At 37.7% G+C, this 23,216-nt stretch overlaps 1 protein-coding gene across 1 annotated transcript in view; it reads right to left on the bottom strand.

Annotated features, from left to right (window-relative positions):
• Positions 1-1,733: 1,733 nt before the first annotated feature.
• e2f1 (E2F transcription factor 1) overlaps positions 1,734-23,216 on the bottom strand; it is a 31,251-nt gene continuing 9,768 nt past the window's right edge. The window contains exons 5-8 of the mRNA XM_061902475.1: positions 21,384-21,536; positions 15,386-15,500; positions 15,033-15,318; positions 1,734-8,739 (exon numbers count right to left, since the gene is read on the bottom strand). Of these exons, the coding sequence (XP_061758459.1) occupies positions 8,510-8,739; positions 15,033-15,318; positions 15,386-15,500; positions 21,384-21,536 (784 nt within the window). The 3' untranslated portion in view covers positions 1,734-8,509. The remainder of the gene's footprint in view (positions 8,740-15,032; positions 15,319-15,385; positions 15,501-21,383; positions 21,537-23,216) is intronic.

The following is a 23,216-nucleotide window of genomic DNA, read 5'->3' on the forward strand; positions in this document are numbered from 1 at the left end:
GTTGTTCCAAAACCTTTCAGCATTAATGGTGCCTTCACAGATGTGTAAGTTACCCATGCCTTGGGCACTAATGCACCCCCATACCATCACACATGCTGGCTTTTCAACTTTGCGTGGATAACAGTCTGGATGGTTCGCTTCCCCTTTGGTCCGGATAACCCAATGTCGAATATTTCCAAAAACAATTTGAAATGTGGACTCGTCAGACCACAGAACACTTTTCCACTTTGCATCAGTCCATCTTAGATGATCTCGGGCCCAGAGAAGCCGGCGGCGTTTCTGGATGTTGTTGATAAATGGCTTTCGCTTTGCATAGTAGAGCTTTAACTTGCACTTACAGATGTAGCGACCAACTGTATTTAGTGACAGTGGTTTTCTGAAGTGTTCCTGAGCCCATGTGGTGATATCCTTTAGAGATTGATGTCGGTTTTTGATACAGTGCCGTCAGAGGGATGGAAGGTCACGGTCATTCAATGTTGGTTTCCGGCCTCACGTGGAGTGATTTCTCCCGATTCTCTGAACCTTTTTTTGGGAAGCTGTTTTTATACCCAATCATGGCACCCACCTGTTCCCAATTAGCCTGCACACCTGTGGGATGTTCCAAATAAGTGTTTGATGAGCATTCCTCAACTTTATCAGTACTTATTGCCACCTTTCCCAACTTCTTTGTCACCTGTTGCTGGCATCAAAATCTAAAGTTAATGATTATTTGCAAAAAAAAACATGTTTATGAGTTTGAACATCAAATATGTTGTCTTTGTAGCATATTCAACTGAATATGGCTTGAAAAGGATTTGCAAGTCATTGTATTCTGTTTATATTTACATCTAACACAATTTCACAACTCATATGGAAACAGGGTTTGTATTTACACACATATTGTATACATTATGTACATACATACATACATACATACATGCATGCAGTTTTCTCTGCGCCACAGCTAAGGAATGAACACTTTCCTGCTGTCTCCATGGCGACACAAAAACCCTTGTCTTTTTTCCTTACTCAACTGCAGAGAGTATCAGGCGCTGAAACAGGCACGTATGCGCTGCAATTGTTAGGCGTGAGCAAGGATTGAGACTCGGCGAAGGCCTTTACAGCGAAACCTCCGACAAAGGATGTCCAACAATTTGTGAGTGCAACTAATGACGGAAAATGAGCAAAAGGGACTAAAGTGACGATAACCACAGAACAGGAAATACAACGTAATACAAAATTCGATTCAATATCAACAACAATGAGGATTCTCATTAGAATGCAAAAAAACAACTATTTTATTTATATATTTTAAACATAAAAAAATATTATATGTACACCTAACTCTTTTCTGGGTACTCTACAGTATTAGTTCTACTTTACACTCTATTGTACATTTGGTTTTAAATATTGCATTCAAAGTGATAGTGTGTTATTGCTTTTGTCACTGCATTTTCAGAACGGTTAAATGTCAATAAATATTTACTATAATTAAATCCATAATTATACTAATACGAATGTTTTAACCAAAACATTAAATTATACTTAATTACATGTGTCTTGAAAAGGGTTAACTATAGACACATATTTGTTGTAATTAAATATATACATGATTATACGAAAAAAAAAAAAATTAATATTACATAATGAAAAAAATGTTCCCCTTTGATCGTCCTTCTCCCTTACTTCATCAGCTCAGTTTTTTTTAAATATTTTATTAGAGTCACCAAAACAAAGGATGTCGGCAAAATAAAAATAGTTCACTTTTTATTTTTGTCAGTTAAAAATGGATACAAAATAGGCTACACAAAAAGTCTTTTTTGTTAAAACAAAACCAAAAGAACTAATGACAAAAATAAAACCTGAAAAAAATATAATCTTAATAGTTTGGGCGTGCATTTCAAGATGTGACTATTTTTTCTTCATTTTCAGAAATGGATTTCAAATTACTTTGAACCCTGCAGGGGTGGCGCTAATTTGCCTTCATGACATCAAACCACAGCTAATAAACAACTTATTCCACCTCCATGTTCAACTTAGAGCAAGTGGCGTCAGCGTTAGTCAGGCAGCTCCACCACGCTCATGCAGGCAAAAAGGGCTCATTAAATAGTCTAAATTATAAAGTGGAAATCTGATTTTTGGCCCATGTTGAGAACAGAAGTAAAGTGAAGAGCAAACCAAATTTGAACATGATCAAAAAAAAACTGGTGGCTGTGTTTTGCGAACAAGAATCCGATAAATAGTCCAAACTAAAAGTGAAAATCTGATTTTTGGTCCATGTTGAAAACAGAAGTAAAGTTAAGAGCACACCAAATTTAAACATGATCAAAATAAAACTGTAGGCTGTGTTCTGCGAACAAGAATCCGATAAAAAGTCTGAATTAAAATTGGAAATCTGATTTTTGGCCCATGTTGAGAACAGAAGTAAAGTTAAAAGCAAACCAAATTTGAACATGATCAAAAAACAAACTGTGGGCTGTGTTCTGCAAACAAAAATCCAATAAATAGTCAAAATTAAAAGTGAAAATCTGATTTTTGGTCCATGTTGAGAACAGAAGTAAAGTTAAGAGCAAACCAAATTTGAACATGATCAAAATAAAACTGTGGGCTGTGTTCTGCGAACAAGAATCCAATAAATAGTCAAAATTAAAAGTGAAAATCTGATTTTTGGTCCATGTTGAGAACAGAAGTAAAGTTAAGAGCAAACCAAATTTGAACATGATCAAAATAAAACTGTGGGCTGTGTTCTGCGAACAAGAATCCGATAAATAGTCCAAATTAAAAGTGAAAATCTGATTTTTGGCCCATGTTGAGAACAGAAGTAAAGTTAAGAGCAAACCAAATTTGAACATGATCAAAACAAAACTGTGGGCTGTGTTCTGCGAACAAGAATCCAATAAATAGTCAAAATTAAAAGTGAAAATCTGATTTTTGGTCCATGTTGAGAACAGAAGTAAAGTTAAGAGCAAACCAAATTTGAACATGATCAAAATAAAACTGTGGGCTGTGTTCTGCGAACAAAAATCCAATAAATAGTCAAAATTAAAAGTGAAAATCTGATTTTTGGTCCATGTTGAGAACAGAAGTAAAGTTAAGAGCAAACCAAATTTGAACATGATCAAAAAAAAAAACTGTGGGCTGTGTTCTGCGAACAAGAATCCAATAAATAGTCAAAATTAAAAGTGAAAATCTGATTTTTGGTCCATGTTGAGAACAGAAGTAAAGTTAAGAGCAAACCAAATTTGAACATGATCAAAATAAAACTGTGGGCTGTGTTCTCCGAACAAAAATCCAATAAATAGTCAAAATTAAAAGTGAAAATCTGATTTTTGGTCCATGTTGAGAACAGAAGTAAAATTAAGAGCACACCAAATTTAAACATGATCAAAATAAAACTGTGGGCTGTGTTCCGCGAACAAGAATCCGATAAAAAGTCCAAATTAAAAGTGGAAATCTGATTTTTGGCCCATGTTGAGAACAGAAGTAAAATTAAGAGTACACCAAATTTGAACATGATCAAAATAAAACTGTGGGCTGTGTTCTGCGAACAAGAATCCAATAAATGGTCAAAATTAAAAGTGAAAATCTGATATTTGGCCCATGTTGAGAACAGAAGTAAAGTTAAGAGCACACCAACTTTAAACATGATCAAAATAAAACTGTGGGCTGTGTTCCGCGAACAAGAATCCGATAAAAAGTCCAAATTAAAAGTGGAAATCTGATTTTTGGCCCATGTTGAGAACAGAAGTAAAATTAAGAGTACACCAAATTTGAACATGATCAAAATAAAACTGTGGGCTGTGTTCTGCGAACAAGAAGCCAATAAATAGTCAAAATTAAAAGTGAAAATCAGATTTTTGGCCCATGTTGAGAACAGAAGTAAAATTAAGAGTACACCAAATTTGAACATGATCAAAATAAAACTGTGGGCTGTGTTCTGCGAACAAGAAGCCGATAAATTTGAAGTTACGCATATGATTCATTCAATTAGGTCGATTTTAAAAGTACTTTTAAAGGAGGCGATCCTGATGCCGATACAAATATATATGAAATAATAAAGTGATGCAAGTGATGGAGTCAAAATATACAAATCTGAAGCGCAAAATTAAATAAGGTCATTCTTGATTTTTCTGACTGGATTTACCGATTAAAAAAAACGATATGATAAAAGTCCTATTCCGGCAAGTAAGGCTTGTATCATTTCTCTACCATCCCAACAAAGTAATAATAAATACAAAATTAAAATACAGCAAACCTATTTTTAACACACAAGCCAAAGAAAAAGCACAACATAACTTAGAAATCGGTAGCAATAAGAAACAACGCGGACAATATTACGTTTACGTGGATTTTGTATGCAATCTAAAGGCATGGGTTTGCGAACTGGGTTTTAGTATACCGATCATCATGTCGGCACACCAGTTCCGAGTTTATCTACAAAATCGGTAAATATGACAAAATACGAAATACTTTTTTATGTCTGAAAGTCAGCATTTAAAAAAAATTAAATGACATCTTTAAGTGCACTGAACAGGAACATTACAAGAAGAACGTAAGACCACTTAGCGCTTCAAGTGCTCTTTTTTCGGAACCTTCTGGAAGCATCCACCCAATCCCATAGGAATGTCGGATTTGTTAAAAGGTAAATGATCACTAAGCCAGAAGAAAAATAACTTGGCACACCTGAGACTGTGAACATCCAACATACCGACACATCCCATTACACTTTTTTTTTTTACCTGCTAGCTTCCACCGGAACACACCTTTTGAGAACGACACCCCAAACCCAATCCATTGCTTGCATCTTCTTCTTCTTACCGAGATCCATACCTTTTTGGGGATAACACTAAGCTAAATGCCTCTTGGTCGGCAAACACCTCTAAAAAGACGGCGACTACAACCTAAAAGTCACTCACTTCTTGCACAGGCCACTTCCGACACCCGACCATTCCATAAATAATTTAAATACCGCTACACCACCGCTAAAAAGGTGGTGCCGCAGACAAGTGCCGCACTATTTTTGGTGGGAGATTTTCAGTTAGAAAAACGACAAGACATTTAGCACCACACCTCGCTTAAACACTTTAGTGGACCCTCAGAAGTTTGGCGACCAAACATCGGAAAATGGCATAAAATTTAGCAACTATTATTACGAAAAAAAAATGTGTGCATGTTTATACCCTTGATACCAAAGAAGAAAATGATCATTTAACAAGCTAAGTTAAAAAAAAACGTGTTTTATCGTTTTTAACGTTTACCAGTAACTTATTTAGCACAATTTAGCGATGTTAAAATTATATTTACTGGTGGTGTTTAAAAGACAAAAAAAGTAGCAACAAGCTTTATCGTTTACTTCTTTTCACACCTACGTGACGTTTACCAACGTGAAAAGTGATCTAAATTAGAATAACGAGACAAAAAAAAAACGTCACTACAAGTTTTGGCATTTGCGATGTTTACTACGAACAACTTTTCCCACCTGTACTCGGTGTGAAAAGTGACCTAAATGTATTGATAGAATACAAACATTTGCAATTGTTTTAGGACGTGATGTGTAGCGACTTAAAAACAGCGGGAGTATTAACGTTAACTAATAATGTTTCACACGTCGGGTGATGGTTAAAGATGCAAAAATGTTACCTAATTTTAATGACGGAACAAAAGTTGTACGTCTAAACTTCTTTTTACACTTTGTCCAATTTTACATTCGTGTTCAACAATGCTAAAATGTTATTTTAATTGTAAAAATGGAACAAATAACTTTGCTGCGCGTTTTAGCATTTTTAACGTTTACCACCAAAAAATATGCTATGAGTTTTAACGGTTACTATAGACTACTTTTTACACGCGGATGATGAGTAACGATGCAAAAATGATGCTTAAAAATTGTTTGTGTAAACCTTTTTTGCACGTCCGCCATGTTTAACGATGCAAAAATTGTACTTTACAAGTTTCCCAGTTTTTAACTTGAACTGATATTCATCCGACTTCACATTTGCGAAGTTTAACAATGTAACGTACATTTCAATAATAGATGTGCTGAGAACTTTTTTTGTTCCAACGTCGGGTATTAACAACTTCTTTTCACACGTACGTGACGTTTGACCAGGTTTAAGTATTTGTGTTTTGTAATGTTTTTTTGTTTTTTTAACTAATTACACGTACATGATTTAATGATGTGAAAATGTTACTCAAATTGATAAATCGGAAAAAAGTTTTTAAGTTAACGTTTAATTTTAATAACTTTTTACACGTAGATAATGTTTAACAAGGCGAAACTGTTACTCATATTGACGTAACGTTTACTTTTAACGTTTTACACGTAGGTGACATCGAACGATGCGAAACTGTTACTCGTATTGACGTAACGTTACTTTTAATAACTTTTTATACATATGTGACGTTTAACAAAGTGAAACTGCTACTCGTATTGACGTGACGTTTACTTTTGAGTAAAGTTTTACACGTAGGTGACATATAACGATGCAAAACGGTTACTCGTATTGACGGTAACATTACTTTAGATAACTTTTTACACAGGTAATGTTTAACGATGCAAAACTGTTACTCATTAATGTTAAGGTTTACTTTCAATAACTTTTTACACATAGCTAACGTTTAATGATTCAAAACTTACTTGTATTGACGTTAACGTTTTTTTTTGATAACTTTTACACATTGTTGACGTTCAACGATGCGAAACTGTTACTCGTATTGACATTAACGTTTACTTTTACACGTTGACGTTTAACGATGCGAAACTGTTACTCGTATTGAAGTTAACGTTTACTTTTACACGTTGTTGACGTTTAACGATGCAAAACTGTTACTCGTATTGACGTTGTTTACTTTTACACGTTGTTGACGTTTAACGATGCGAAACTGTTACTCGTATTGACGTAACGTTTACATTTAATGTTTTACGCATAGGTGACATCAAGCAATGCAAACCTGTTACTCTAATTGACGTTAACGTTACTTTTGATAACTTTTCACATGTAGTTGACGATAAACAATGCGAAACTGTTACTCGTATTGACGTTAACGTTTAATTTTAATAACTTGTTACTACACAGGTGACGTTTAACGATGCGAAACTGTTACTCATATTGACGTAACGTTTACGTTTAATAATGTTTTACGCGTAAGTAACATCAAGCAATGCAAACCTGTTACTCTAATTGACGTTAACGTTACTTTTGATAACTTTTCATATGTAGTTGACGTTAAACGATGCAAAACTGTTACTCGTATTGACGTAACGTTTCATCTTAATAACTTTTTATACATAGGTGACGTTTAACGATGCAAAACTGTTACTTGTATTGACGTAACGTTTCATCTTAATAACTTTTTATACATAGGTGACGTTTAACGATGCAAAACTGTTACTTGTATTGACGTAAACGTTACTTTTGATAACTTTTTATACGTAGGTGACGTTTAAAAAGGTGAAACTGCTACTCATGACGTAACGTTTACTTTTGATAACATTTTACACTTAGGTGACATCTAACGATGCAAAACTGTTACTTGTATTGACGTAAACGTTACTTTTAATAACTTTTTACACATTGGTGACGTTTAACGATGCAAAACTGTTACTTGTATTGACGTAAACGTTACTTTTGATAACTTTTTATACAAAGGTGACGTTTAAAAAGGTGAAACTGCTTCTCATAATGACGTAACGTTTACTTTTGATAAAATTTTACACTTAGGTGACATCTAACGATGCAAAACTGTTACTCGTATTGACGTCACCTTTACTTTTAATAACTTTTTACACATTGCTGACGTTCGTCGTTTTGATAGAACAAAAAAAAAAAGTTGCTACGAATCTTTGCTATTTTAAGGTTTTCATACTATGTTAAAAACTTTTAAAAGTTTTTAACTTTAAAAACGGAAATGTGTCTCTTCTTTACGAACATTTGTGATGTTAAACAATGCCAAAATGTTACTTTAATGAAAATGATGGCAATAGCGCTCAAATGCTACGGTTTATCGTAACTTGCATAAAGTATTTTTACTAACATCTTTGAACAACGCTCAAATGTTACTTAATTGGTAACGGCAAAAACCGAACTAAAATATTTTGCGATGTTTTATCGTTTGCGACATTTTTTTTTTTTTTTGCAAAAATGTTACTTGAACAGGAACATTAATGGAAATAAGTTTAATTGTTTGTAATATTTACGATTAACAGTTACATAAACATTTTTGCATTTTAACGCACGTATTAAACTACTTCAAAATAGTACTTAAAAAGGAACAATGAAAGTTGCTTCAGGTTTTTCCCAAAAACATAACTTTTTTTGCACTTGCAAGACGTTCTAAAATCTTATTTAAATGGGAAGAAGTAATGTGAAATTGTACCCACGTTCAATTCCACTGTTGGTAAACTTCCGAGGGTCCACCGCGCTACTTTAGCCCTGTGACTGACTGGTTCACGACAAGGAACAGCTTGTATTAAAACGTCCACGTTTCCCACAATCCCGACATAAATCTCCTCCGTCCTTCTTTCGTACTTCTAGCTTTCCCCCAGAACCTGCGACAGGTCGCCAAAGTCGCAGTCGAACAGTTCGCTGATTCCCGTGCCGTCCTCCAGCCCAAAGTGGTAGTCGTGGCTGTGAGGCGGGGACAAGTTGATGAAGCCGTCCAACGGGAGGGCGAGGCTTTCACCGTTCAGGAAGTCCGTGGAGAAGTTGAAGTCCGCCATGTCCCCCAAGCTGGGGAACGGGTCGCCCCCCAAAAGGGGTTCTGCCATAGAGAAGGACAAGGTCAACAAAAACTGCATAAAAACACTCAAATCTTGACTAAATTAACTGGAAATGATTTGCAGAGCTTAAAAAACAAACTACATAAATATTAAATTTTTATTGCACCATGTATGTTTTTTAAATAAACCACTTGCCTAAAAAGACACAAAATTGCCTAAATGTGTGCTTTCTTATTTCTTCTTCTTTTTCAGAAAATAGTCTAAAGCAAAGAAAAACTTCAACACAGACGAAACTTTATTTTTTTGCTTGTGATATTAAGATATAAATATCAAACAGCTTTACTAAGTTAAATAAAATCAAGAAATATATACATATATATATATTGACGGAGGTAGATATCTACATATATCCATATTTAAGAGTTATTTCTTTCTATAGTCATATGTGCAATAGCTAGTGTTTTCTATTTGTACTCTTTCTATTTTATAATCTCATGTCCATGGTACACTACAAGTTAACCTTGGCTTTAGGAATGTGAGGAGTGGCAATACTCCCTTCTTATCTCATTCTGTGCCCAGCTAAAGATGGGGGCGAGGGAGATATTGAAAAAAAGACAGCGCTTCTGTGAGGTTTTCAGATCAACTAGGCGACGCAATTTGAATGTGTTGTTTTTAGGTTGGGCTCTCCAAAGCTTTGGAATAAATTGCAAAATACTTATTCTGTTCTGGGTGATCATTTAAACTCAGTTTATGTGTCAGCAAAAGAACTTGGGATTGACCAGCAACTTAAATTCCCTTGGAGGAACATCTGGTCCTAACGCAACAATATATATATTTATATATATATACTTTATGAGGCAATACTTAAATGAAACAAAAATCTTAAAAAATGCCCGTATTTTATCGGGCAGTACCTATTTTGGTTATGTTTTAAAATAAATGTGTTTAAAGAGTTAAACTAAATAAATAAATATCATTGTAATACAAAAATAAAACAATGCACTGTCATTTTTGGGAAGTATTTTTTGTTATGCTATTAAGATACAAAAATATACATGTTTTACAAAGTTAAACTGAATAATGGGGGCGAGGGAGATATTGAAAAAAAGACAGCGCTTCCGTAAGGTTTTCAGATCAACTAGGTGACGCGATTTGAATGTGTTGTTTTTAGGTTGGTCTCTCTAAAGCTTTGGGATAAATTGCAAAATACTTATTCTGTTCTGGGTGATCATTTAAACTCAGTTTATGTGTCAGCAAAAGAATTTGGGATTGACCAGCAACTTAAATTCCCTTGGAGGAACATCTGGTCCTAACGCAACAATATATATATATATATATATATATATATATATATATATATATATATATATATATATATATATACTTTATGAGGCAATACTTAAATGAAACAAAAATCTTAAAAAATGCCCGTATTTTATCGGGCAGTACCTATTTTGGTTATGTTTTAAAATAAATGTGTTTAAAGAGTTAAACTAAATAAATAAATATCATTGTAATACAAAAATAAAACAATGCACTGTCATTTTTGGGAAGTATTTTTTGTTATGCTATTAAGATACAAAAATATACATGTTTTACAAAGTTAAACTGAATAATGGGGGCGAGGGAGATATTGAAAAAAAGACAGCGCTTCCGTAAGGTTTTCAGATCAACTAGGTGACGCGATTTGAATGTGTTGTTTTTAGGTTGGTCTCTCTAAAGCTTTGGGATGAATTGCAAAATACTTATTCTGTTCTGGGTGATCATTTAAACTCAGTTTATGTGTCAGCAAAAGAATTTGGGATTGACCAGCAACTTAAATTCCCTTGGAGGAACATCTGGTCCTAACGCAACAATATATATATATATATATATACTTTATGAGGCAATACTTAAATGAAACAAAAATCTTAAAAAATGCCCATATTTTATCGGGCAGTACCTATTTTGGTTATGTTTTAAAATAAATGTGTTTAAATAGTTAAACAAAATAAATAAATAAATAAATAAATATCATTGTAGTATAAAAATAAAACAATGCACTGTCATTTTTGGGAAGTATTTTTTGTTATGCTATTAAGATACAAAAATATATATGTTTTACAAAGTTAAACTGAATAATGGGGGCGAGGGAGATATTGAAAAAAAGACAGCGCTTCCGTAAGGTTTTCAGATCAACTAGGTGACGCGATTTGAATGTGTTGTTTTTAGGTTGGTCTCTCTAAAGCTTTGGGATAAATTGCAAAATACTTATTCTGTTCTGGGTGATCATTTAAACTCAGTTTATGTGTCAGCAAAAGAATTTGAGATTGACCAGCAACTTAAATTCCCTTGGAGGAACATCTGGTCCTAATGCAACAATATATATATATATATATATATATATATATATATATATATATACTTTATGAGACAATATTTAAATGAAACAAAAATCTTAAAAAATGCCCGTATTTTATGGGGCAGTACCTATTTTGGTTATGTTTAAAAATAAATGTGTTTTAAAGAGTTAAGCTAAATAAATTAATAAATATCATTGTAATACAAAAATAAAACAATGCACTGTCATTTTTGGGAAGTATTTTTTGTTATGCTATTAAGATACAAAAATATATATGTTTTACAAAGTTAAACTGAACAAATATTGCATACAAATCCTTTTAAAAATGCACTAGGTACTTTACGGGGCAGTATTTTCATTATGCTATTAAGATACAAAAATAATTTTTTTTTATGGAAATAAACTTTTTTTTGTCATGAAAAAGGGAGGTTTTTTTGGGTTGGTGCACTAATTGTAAGTTTATCTTGTGTTTTTTTATGTTGATTTAATAAAAATAAATTAAAAATTATAAAAAAATTCCTCTGTGGCCCGGTACCAATCGAGCCCGGTGGTTGGGGACCACTGCTGAAAGGTACATACAGCTTTTGCAGCAACATATGTTGCCATCCATGCAACGTTATCATGGACGCCCCTGCTTATTTCAGCAAGAAAATGCCAAGCCAGGTGTTACAACAGTGTGGTTTCATAGTAAAAGAGTGCAGGTACTAGACTGGCCTGCCTGTAGTCCAGACATTGAAAATGTGTGCAGGCTAAAATATGAGGCGGGTGTGTTAGCAAAATTAGTTGTACTCGTTTTAATTGAAGATGTTCTTTGAACGGGTCGCCTAAAGTTGTTTATTGGGCTCAGGAATGTGACACTTAGCAAGAGATCCATTATCTGATCAAGCTCTGTCTCCTGTGTCTTTGATGTAACATGTGGACTTTAGTTGACCTGGGCATATATGTGTCATTTATTCTTGACCCCCAACAGAGCTAAACTGTTCCCCTTTCCTGAGTGACCCCCCTCCTCTGGGTAAACGACACCCTCTCCCCTTCACAGGACTTTGGGTATTAATTCCACTGGTGTACTGCATGTAAATGAGCATGGAGGGTGGGACTTCTGAGAATGTATAATTGTCATGTCAAATTCTAAAGGAGTTAGAACAAGCTGGAACGAACGGATGTGTCGTTCTGGTTTGGTCTCGCTTTGCAAAGCTTGTTATTATGTTTGTTACTTTAATAAATCATTTTAAAGCTATTTGTCACTAAAGGATCGTCTTTAAGAAATGTCCACGACACGGGAGACTGTTGAACAACTTAAGTTGTACATCAAGCAAGAATGGGAAATAATTCCACTTCAAAAATGTGTCTCCTCAGTTACTGAGTGTTGTTCAAAGGAAAGGCCATGTAACACACTGGTAAAAATGGCTTTTTTAGACATGTGTTGCTGCCATTACATTCTAACTTCATGATTATTTACAAAAAAATTTCATTTCTCAGTGCGAACATGAAATATTTTGTCTTTAAGTTAAAGTAGCAATGATAGTCACACACACACACACACACACACACACACACACACTAGGTGTGGTGAAATTTGTCCTCTGCATTTGACCCATCCCCTAGATCACCCTCTGGGAGGTGAGGGGAGCAGTGAGCAGCAGCGGTGCCACGCCCAGGAATCATTTATGGTCATTTAACCCCCAATTCCAACCCTTGATGCTGAGTGCCAAGCAGGGAGGTAATGGCTCTTATTTCTTTATAGTCTTTGGTATGACTCGGCCGGGGTTTGAACTCACAACCTACCCATCTCAGGGCAGACACTCTAACCCAGGGGTGTCCAAAGTGCAGCCCCGGGGGGCCATTTGAAGCCTGCAGGTCATTTTTTAACAGCCCCACGGCCCAGTTCAAAAGTATGATTGAAGAAAAAATTTAAAACATAAAAAGTATAAAGAAAGAGCAAACAGGTGGAATGTAACAATAAAATGTTGCAATGTTTACTCTAATAACACAAAGCCGCCATGCAGGCTGTTTCTTTCTTTAAATAATAATAAAGAATCAAGATCTATGTCATTATGAATTATTGACCTATTCAAGCCTCCTATTATGCACGTTAAATATTCCACTTTGAGATATTTTGGGGGAAAATTATGCTTTTTTTGTGTTTGTAAAAAAATGTATAATTTATTTTTTAACACTTTAATGAGTAGGACCCTTTTGGATCCCCAATCATTTTGGTGATTTGTTTTTAAGTGTCATTGCTCAAAGAAAAAAAAAGTATTAAAATCCATGGTGTTATGAGTTGATATTTTTAAGGCTCCAATTATTATATAATCTCAAATATTCCACTTCAAAAATTTATTGGGTGAAAATATTGCATATTTTGTGTTTTTTTCCATTAAAAAAACTGTTTTTTTTGGACAAAAAGGGCATACAACTTAAAAATTCTAAAAACGTTATATTGACAGAATGACCTAATGTTGATCTAGACCAGGGGTAGGGAACCTATGGCTCTAGAGCCAGATGTGGCTCTGTTGATGACTGCATCTGGCTCTCGGATAAATCTGAGCTGACATTGCTTAACATGATAAGTAATGAATAATTCCACTTGTAATCAGTGTTAAAAATAATGTTCAAAATATAAAACATTCTCATGCATTTTTAATCCATCCATTAGTTTTCTACCGCACCTGTTCAAGAAGTTGCGTTAATGGTAAGAAGTTATTTATTTATTATTGGTTAGTGTGGGACTTGCCCTCCTGGGGGTTCTTCAGACCACCAAGCACCGACATGAGAGCCTGTTTCAGGGTTACAATATTGTTTTATTTTTCAATAAAAAAATTGGGGCGGTATAGCTCGGTTGGTAGAGTGGCCGTGCCAGCAACTTGAGGGTTGCAGGTTCGATTCCCGCTTCCGCCATCCTAGTCACTGCCGTTGTGTCCTTGGGCAAGACACTTTACCCACCTGCTCCCAGTGCCACCCACACTGGTTTAAATGTAACTTAGATATTGGGTTTCACTATGTAAAGCGCTTTGAGTCACTAGAGAAAAGCGCTATATAAATATAATTCACTTCACTTCACTTCAATAAATCTCTCAGTTGCTTTCCAGTACTTGTATTTCCAGCCCCAACCCCATCTCTCCTCCTGGCTGCTGCTTATAACAGAGCGACAGGTGATTAGATAACAAGGCCCAGGTGGGCCGTCTACGCACTTGTCGCTGCAGGCCCGCAGGCCACGCCCCCTCCACAGTTAGCTTCAGAATAAATATGTTATTACAAAGAATAAGAGACCTATTATACTCCAGAAATGTTGGTCTTACTTAAAAATGCACATGTTTAGGTGTGTTCTGTGTTAAAAAAAATATTGTATGGCTCTTAGGGAAATATATTTTAAAATATTTGGCTTTTTGGCTCTCTCAGCCAAAAAGGTTCCCGACCCCTGATTTAGAGATTTGAAACGGCCGTGCCTGCAACTTGAGGGTTGCAGGTTCGATCCCCGCTTGTGCCATCCTAGTCACTGCCGTTGTGTCCTTGGGCAAGACACTTTACCCACCTGCTCCCAATGCCACCCACACTGCTTTAAATGTAAAAATTATATATTGGGTTTCACTATGTAAAGCGCTTTGAGTCACTAGAGAAAAAACGCTATATAAATATAATTCACTTCACTTCACTACAAATAATAATACTGAATAATGACACATTTTTAATATTTTTTGGACCAAAATCCTATGGGGACTGAGTGGAGGCCTAAATTTATATTGTTATATATATTGTATTGGTTTTTAAAATAAAAATTGTTTTTTAAAATTGCTTTGATTTTTCAGTCAGCGGCCCTCAGTGGAAAAAGTTTGGACACCCCTGCTCTAACCACTAAGCCACTTTACATTCTAATCAATTGAATATAAGTTGAAAAGGATTTGTATTCTGTTTTTATTTACCATTTACACAACGTGACGACTTCACTGCTTATGTAGGAGACACATTTGAACCAATGTGCTCTAAATCACGCACCTGTGTCACCGGCGAGCGAGGCGCCCGGCTGAGTCGCCGCCGTCACCGTAGAGGACGAGGACAAGGGCGAGGACAACGCCACCTCTAAGGCCGCCGTGGTGCTCGGCTCTTTGTCCGGTGATGTCGTGCGGCGAGGTCGTGTCTGCCGCCGGTGACGCGGCGGCGGGGAGAGGTCGACTTTTTCCGGACTACTTCCTGTCACGGGGCTGCAGACGCCGGAGCTGTCGTCCGGGCAGAGGAAGACGTCGATGGGCGCCCGCGTGCTCTTCAGCGACACCTGGTAGCCCTGAAACCAAGAAGGTGACATCATCAGTAGTCCATTCACAGCGGCCATGTTGAATAAAGGTGCGCACCTCGCTGGGGTCTGACACCTGCATCTGGGTCTCTGGTGGAGCTCGGATTACCATGACCAGCTGGTCCGGGGAATCGAAGGACTTCCTCAAGTCCTGGCAGCGCACATAGCCCAGCGTGGAGGACGCAAACGTTAAAGACCACAACCATGACCTCGAAATGGAAATACCCTGCAGCGGTTGCTAGAACGCCAGTGCGAGCTGAAAAAGCATCAAAACATGCAGGATGGTATTGATCCACTCCGGTCCTGTAGGTGGCAGTCATGCAATCCTCTTCCTGGAGCTCTATCTGGATTTAGCAGCTCACTTTTCCACTGAACTTTCCTCCGGGAGGTCTTATCTTAGTCCATGTGATGTCAGATGAAACAAAAATGGAGTTGTTTGGCCACAATATGTTTGGAGGAGAAAAGGTGAGGGCTTTAATCCCAGGAACATCAGGCCCACCGTCAAGCATGGTGGTGGTAGTATTATGCTCTGGGCCCGTTTTGCTGCCAATGGAACTGCTGCTTTAAATGGGACAATGAAAAAGGAGGATTAGCTCCAAATTCTTCAGGACAAGTTAAAATCTTTGGCCCAGAGGTTGAGTCTTGGGTCCAACTGGGTGTTCCAACAGGACAATGACCCCAAACACACCTCAAAAGCTGATTGGTCGCAATATGTTTGGAGGAGAAAAGATGAGGCCTTTAATCCCAGGAACACCATGCCTACCGTCAAGCATGGTGGTGGTAGTATTATGCTCTGGGCCTGTTTTGCTGCCAATGGAACTGCTGCTATAAATGGGACAATGAAAAAGGAGGATTAGCTCCAAATTCTTCAGGACAAGCTAAAATCTTTAGCCCAGAGGTTGAGTCTTGGGTTCAACTGGGTGTTCCAACAGGACAATGACCCCAAACACACCTCAAAAGCTGATTGGTCGCGATATGTTTGGAGGAGAAAAGGTGAGGCCTTTAATCCCAGGAACACCAGGCCTACCGTCAAGCATGGTGGTGGTAGTATTATGCTCAGGGCCTGTTTTGCTGCTTTAAATGGGACAATGAAAAAGGAGGATTAGCTCCAAGTTCTTCAGGACAAGCTAAAATCTTTAGCCCGGAGGTTGAGTCTTGGGTGCAGTTGGGTGTTCCAACAGGACAATGACCCCAAACACACCTCAAAAGCTGATTGGTCGCGATATGTTTGGAGGAGAAAAGGTGAGGCCTTTAATCCCAGGAACACCAGGCCTACCGTCAAGCATGGTGGTGGTAGTATTATGCTCTGGGCCTGTTTTGCTGCCAATGGAACTGCTGCTTTAAATGGGACAATGAAAAAGGAGGATTAGCTCCAAATTGTTCAGGACAAGCTAAAATCTTTAGCCCAGAGGTTGAGTCTTGGGTCCAACGGGGTGTTCCAACAGGACAATGACCCCAAACACACCTCAAAAGCTGATTGGTCGCAATATGTTTGGAGGAGAAAAGGTGAGGCCTTTAATACCAGGAACATCATGCCTACCGTCAAGCATGATGGTGGTAGTATTATATAGATCAGGGGTCGGCAACCGGCGGCTCTTTATCGCCGCCCTAGTGGCTCTCTGTGGCTTTTTCAAAAATATATGAAAAATAGAATGATGAGGGGGAAAAAAAAAGTTTTTTGTTTTTATTTGGTTTCTGTAGGATAGGGGTCGTCAACTTTTACCACCCAAAGAGCCATTTTGATTGATTGATTGATTGATACTTTTATTAGTAGATTGCACAGTACAGTACATATTCCCTACAATTGACCACTAAATGGTAACACCCCAATAAGTTTTTCAACTTGTTTAAGTCGGGGTCCACGTTAATCAATTCATGGTCATGTGGAGACATCAATGATAGTATTTTGAGAGGTCACCATTGAAGTTCGACACGGTAAAGAATCTGGGTATTATCTTCCACCCAACTCTCTCCTTTGAGTCACACATTAAAAGCGTTACTAAAACGGCCTTCTTTCATCTCCGTAACAGCGCTAAAATTCGCTCCATTCTGTCCACTAAAGACGCTGAGATCATTATCCATGCGTTTGTTACGTCTCGTCTCGATTACTGTAACGTATTATTTTCGGGTCTCCCCATGTCTAGCATTAAAAGATTACAGTTGGTACAAAATGCGGCTGCTAGACTTTTGACAAGAACAAGAAAGTTTGATCACATTACGCCTGTACTGTATATACCTTTATATACATATATACATACATATATACCTATACTGTATATACCTTTATATACATATATACATACATATATACCTATACTGTATATACCTTTATATACATATATACATACATATATACCTATACTGTATATACCTTTATATACATATATACATACATATATACCTGTACTGTATATACCTTTATATACATATATACATACATATACTGTATATACCTTTATATACATATATACATACATATATACCTATACTGTATATACCTTTATATACATATATACATACATATATACCTATACTGTATATACCTTTATATACATATATACATACATATATACCTATACTGTATATACCTTTATATACATATATACATACATATATACCTATACTGGCTCACCTGCACTGGCTTCCTGTGCACTTAAGATGTGACTTTAAGGTTTTACTACTTACGTATAAAATACTACACGGTCTAGCTCCATCCTATCTTGCCGATTGTATTGTACCATATGTCCCGGCAAGAAATCTGCGTTCAAAGGACTCCGGCTTATTAGTGATTCCCAAAGCCCAAAAAAAGTCTGCGGGCTATAGAGCGTTTTCCGTTGGGGCTCCAGTACTCTGGAATGCCCTCCCGGTAACAGTTCGAGATGCCACCTCAGTAGAAGCATTTAAGTCTCACCTTAAAACTCATTTGTATACTCTAGCCTTTAAATAGACTCCCTTTTTAGACCAGTTGATCTGCCGTTTCTTTTCTTTTTCTTCTATGTCCCACTCTCCCTTGTGGAGGGGGTCCGGTCCGATCCGGTGGCCATGTACTGCTCGCCTGTGTATCAGCTGGGGACATCTCTGCGATGCTGGTCCGCCTCCGCTTGGGATGGTTTCCTGCTGGCTCCGCTGTGAACGGGACTCTCGCTGCTGTGTTGGATCCTCTTTGGACTGGACTCTCGCGGCTGTGTTGGATCCATTATGGATTGAACTTTCACAGTATCATGTTAGACCCGCTCGACATCCATTGCTTTCCTCCTCTCCAAGGTTCTCATAGTCATCATTGTCACCGACGTCCCACTGGGTGTGAGTTTTCCTTGCCCTTATGTGGGCCTACCGAGGGTGTCGTGGTGGTTTGTGCAGCCCTTTGAGACACTAGTGATTTAGGGCTATATAAGTAAACATTGATTGATTGATTGATTGAAGTGAGAAATCACTGAAGGTCTGGGTGGGAAACACACAGCCCGCCACTGCCTCCTAGTGTTTCAAAACAAACATTTCTGAGCTTATAATGAAACACCAGCATACAACCTCAATTCTTGAGACTTTGCACTCATTTTAGAATTGATTTAAAAATCTTGCTGTTTGCTTTTAAAGCTTTGCATGGACTGGCATCTCGTCATCCAAATTTACACTCCTGCGCGCGGTATGAGGACCGAGATCCAGTTCGGACTCAAAAATATAAGGTAATCCGGATCATCAATTTTTCCTAAGGTAATTGTCACAAATTGAACGGCGTAGCTCGGTTGGGGGAGTGGCCCTGCCAGCAACCTGAGGGTTCCTGCTCCGATCCCCACCTTCGTTTTCCGTTCGGGCTCCAGTACTCTGGAATGCCCTCCCGATAACAGTTCGAGATGCTACCTCAGTAGAAGCATTTAAGTCTCATCTTAAAACTCATCTGTATACTCTAGCCTTTAAATAGACCTCCTTTTTAGACCAGTTGATCTGCCGCTTCTTTTCTTTCTCCTATGTCCCCCCCTCCCTTGTGGAGGGGGTCCAGTCCGATGACCATGGATGAAGTACTGACTGTCCAGAGTCGAGACCCAGGATGGACCGCTCGTCGGGACCCAGGATGGACCGCTCGCCTGTATCGGTTGGGGACATCTCTACGCTGCTGATCCGCTTGAGATGGTTTCCTGTGGACGGGACTCTCACTGCTGTCTTGGAGCCACTATGGATTGAACTTTCACAGTATCATGTTAGACCCGCTCGACATCCATTGCTTTCGGTCCCCTAGAGGGGGGGGTTGCCCACATCTGAGGTCCTCTCCAAGGTTTCTCATAGTCAGCATTGTCGCTGGCGTCCCACTGAATGTGAATTCTCCCTGCCCACTGGGTGTGAGTTTTCCTTGCCCTTTTGTGGGTTCTTCCGAGGATGTTGTAGTCGTAATGATTTGTGCAGTCCTTTGAGACATTTGTGATTTGGGGCTATATAAATAAACATTGATTGATTGATTGATTGTTTCTACCAGCCTCGTCAGGTCCGTTGTTGTCCTCGAGCGAAAAACTTCACCCTTGCTCCTGATGGGTGCTGGTTAGCTCCCGTCATCAGTGTGTGAATGGGTGAATGTGGAAGTAGTGTCAAAGCGCTTCGAGTACCTTGAAGGTAGAAAAGCGCTATACAAGTATATCCCGTTTACAAAGTCTGCATGACTAGCATTGTTGTTGATGGGGAAGGGATCTGTGGTTCTTAACACTAGATCAGTGTTTTTCCAACCTTTTTTGAGCCAAGGCACATTTTTTGCGTTGGAAAAATGCAGGACACCACCAGCAGAAATTATTAAAAAGGAAACGTGGGACGGCATAGCTCGGTTGGTAGAGTGGCCGTGCCAGCAACTTGAGAGTTGCGGGTTCGATTCCCGCTTGTGCCATCCTAGTTACTGCCGTTGTGTCCTTGGGCAAGACACTTTACCCACCTGCTCCCAGTGCCACCCACACTGGTTTAAATGTAACTTAGATATTGGGTGTCACTATGTAAAGCGCTTTGAGTCACTAGAGAAAAGCGCTATATAAATATAATTCACAATTCACAAACTGAGTTGACAGTAAAAAGTTGTCGTCACAATTGTTGGATATGACTTTAAAGCATAACCAAGCATGCATGACTATAGCTCTTGTCTCAAAGTAGGTGTACTGTCACCACCTGTCACATCACACCCTGACTTATTTGACTTTTTTGCTGTTTTCCTGTGTTTAGTGTTTTACTTCTTGTCTGGTGCTCTTATTTTGCGGGCTTTTCCCTTGTTTTGGTCTTTTCCTGTAGCAGTTTCTTGTCTTCCTTTGAACAATATTTCTACTTTGTTTTAGCAATCAAGAATTTTTCAGTTGTTTTCATTCTTCTTTGAGGGGACATTGTTGATTGTCATGTCATGTTTGGATGTAAGTTGTGGACGTCGTCTTTGCTCCACAGTAAGTCTTTGCTGTCGTCCAGCATTCTGTTTTTGTTTACTTTGTAGCCAGTTCAGCTTCAGTTTCGTTCTGCATAGCCTTCCCAAGCTTCAATGCCTTTTCTTAGGGGCACTCACCTTTTGTTTATTTTTGGTTTAAGCTGTTTCCGACATCTACAAAGCAATTAACTACCTGTTGCCACCTATTGATATGGAAGAGTATTACACGGTTAGTCTGCCCAGCTCTAGACAGCACCGACACTCAACAACAACACATCATTTACGGACTGTAATTTATGATTTGCAAAAAATATTTTTAACCCAAATAGGTGAAATTACATCATCTCCCACGGCACAGCAGACTGTATCTCACGGTTTTGAAAAACACTGCACTAGATAACAGATCACGTGACTGGCTTCCTCATTATCCTCTCAAAATCTGTGAGGAATTGATCCTATTTTGGATCATATCTATAAATTCTCGGGTTTAAATGACAACAGCAACTTGCTTTTCCCTCTAGTGGTCCCTGAAAGCTGCAACCTTCCCCAGGATTACACCACAGTGTTGTGTGTGGCGTTACACAACAGGACTGCTTTCTTTTATCTCTTAAAACCTTTGACCCCCGGACCTCAGCCCCCCCCGCCATCCAAACATGGCGCGGGAAAAGGATATCTCTTGCTCTGCGGTTCCTCGGTGAGCAGTCGCAGCTGGATGTTGCATTTGGAGAGCAGCTTGTCTAGCTGATCCTCGGCCGCCGTGAGGTCTCGCACCTCCCTCCGCAGCTTCTGATGGCGCGCCACGGTCTCCCCGTCGATCCGGTTGCCACTGCAAAGCAGGAGAGACGCGGCGGCCTTCTTTATCTCGGCTTTGCAAACCTTCTGGTGAAACAAGTCTTTTTTTCTCCCCCCTTTCTCACTTGGTTTGCAAAATTCCGGGAATATTCAAAGTTGGAAACTTTTGTTACGTTTGCACCAGATGTTCCTCCGAGGGAATTTAAGTTGCTGGTCAATCCCAAGTTGTTTTGATAACACATAAACTGATTTTAGAAAAATAACCCAGAACAGAAAAGGTATTTTGCAATTTATTCCAAAGCTTTGGAGAGACCAACCTAAAAAACAACACATTCAATTCGCATCGCCTAGTTGATCTGAAAACACAATGGACGTCTAGTCTTTTTCAATACGCCACTAGTAACTGATTAGATGACCATAGTAACTAATTAGATGACCATAGTAACTAATTAAATGACCATAGTAACTAATTAGATGACCATAGTAACTACTTAGATGACCATAGTAACGAATTAGATGACCATAGTAACTAATTAGATGACCATAGTAACTACTTAGATGACCATAGGAACTAATTAGATGACCATAGTAACTAATTAGATGACCATAGTAACTACTTAGAAGACCATAGTAACTACTTAGATGACCATAGTAACTAATTAAATGACCATAGTAACTAATTAGATGACCATAGTAACTAATTAGATGACCATAGTAACTAATTAGAGGACCATAGTAACTAATTAGATGACCATAGTAACTAATTAGATGACCATAGTAACTACTTAGAAGAAGTGAAGTGAAGTGAATTATATTTATATAGCGCTTTTCTCTAGCGACTCAAAGCGCTTTACATAGTGAAACCCAATATCTAAGTTACATTTTTAAAGCAGTGTGGGTGGCACTGGGAGCAGGTGGGTAAAGTGTCTTGCCCAAGGACACAACGGCAGTGACTAGGATGGCGGAAGCGGGAATCGAACCTGCAACCCTCAAGTTGCTGACACGGCCACTCTACCAACCGAGCTATACCGCCCCATAGTAACTAATTAAATGACCATAGTAACTAATTAGATGACCATAGTAACTAATTAAATGACCATAGTAACTAATTAGATGACCATAGTAATTAATTAAATGACCATAGTAACTAATTAGATGACTATAGTAACTAGTTAGATGACCATAGTAACTAATTAGATGACCATAGTAACTAATTAGATGACCATAGTAGCTAATTAGATGACCATAGTAACTAATTAGATGACCATAGTAACTAATTAGATGACTATAGTAACTAATTAGATGACCATAGTAACTAATTAGATGACTATAGTAACTAATTAGATGACTATAGTAACTAATTAGATGACCATAGTAACTAATTAGATGACCATAGTAATTAATTAGATGACCATAGTAACTAATTAGATGACTATAGTAACTAATTAGATGACCATAGTAACTAATTAGATGACCATAGTAACTAATTAGATGACTATAGTAACTAATTAGATGACCATAGTAACTACTTAGATGACTATAGTAACTAATTAGATGACCATAGTAACTAATTAGATGACCATAGTAACTAATTAGATGACCATAGTAACTAATTAGATGACTATAGTAACTAATTAGATGACTATAGTAACTAATTAGATGACTATAGTAACTAATTAGATGACTATAGTAACTAATTAGATGACCATAGTAA

This window comes from Nerophis ophidion, linkage group LG06 (genome assembly GCF_033978795.1).
Source record: "Nerophis ophidion isolate RoL-2023_Sa linkage group LG06, RoL_Noph_v1.0, whole genome shotgun sequence".
Classification (NCBI taxonomy): Eukaryota; Metazoa; Chordata; class Actinopteri; order Syngnathiformes; family Syngnathidae; genus Nerophis; species Nerophis ophidion.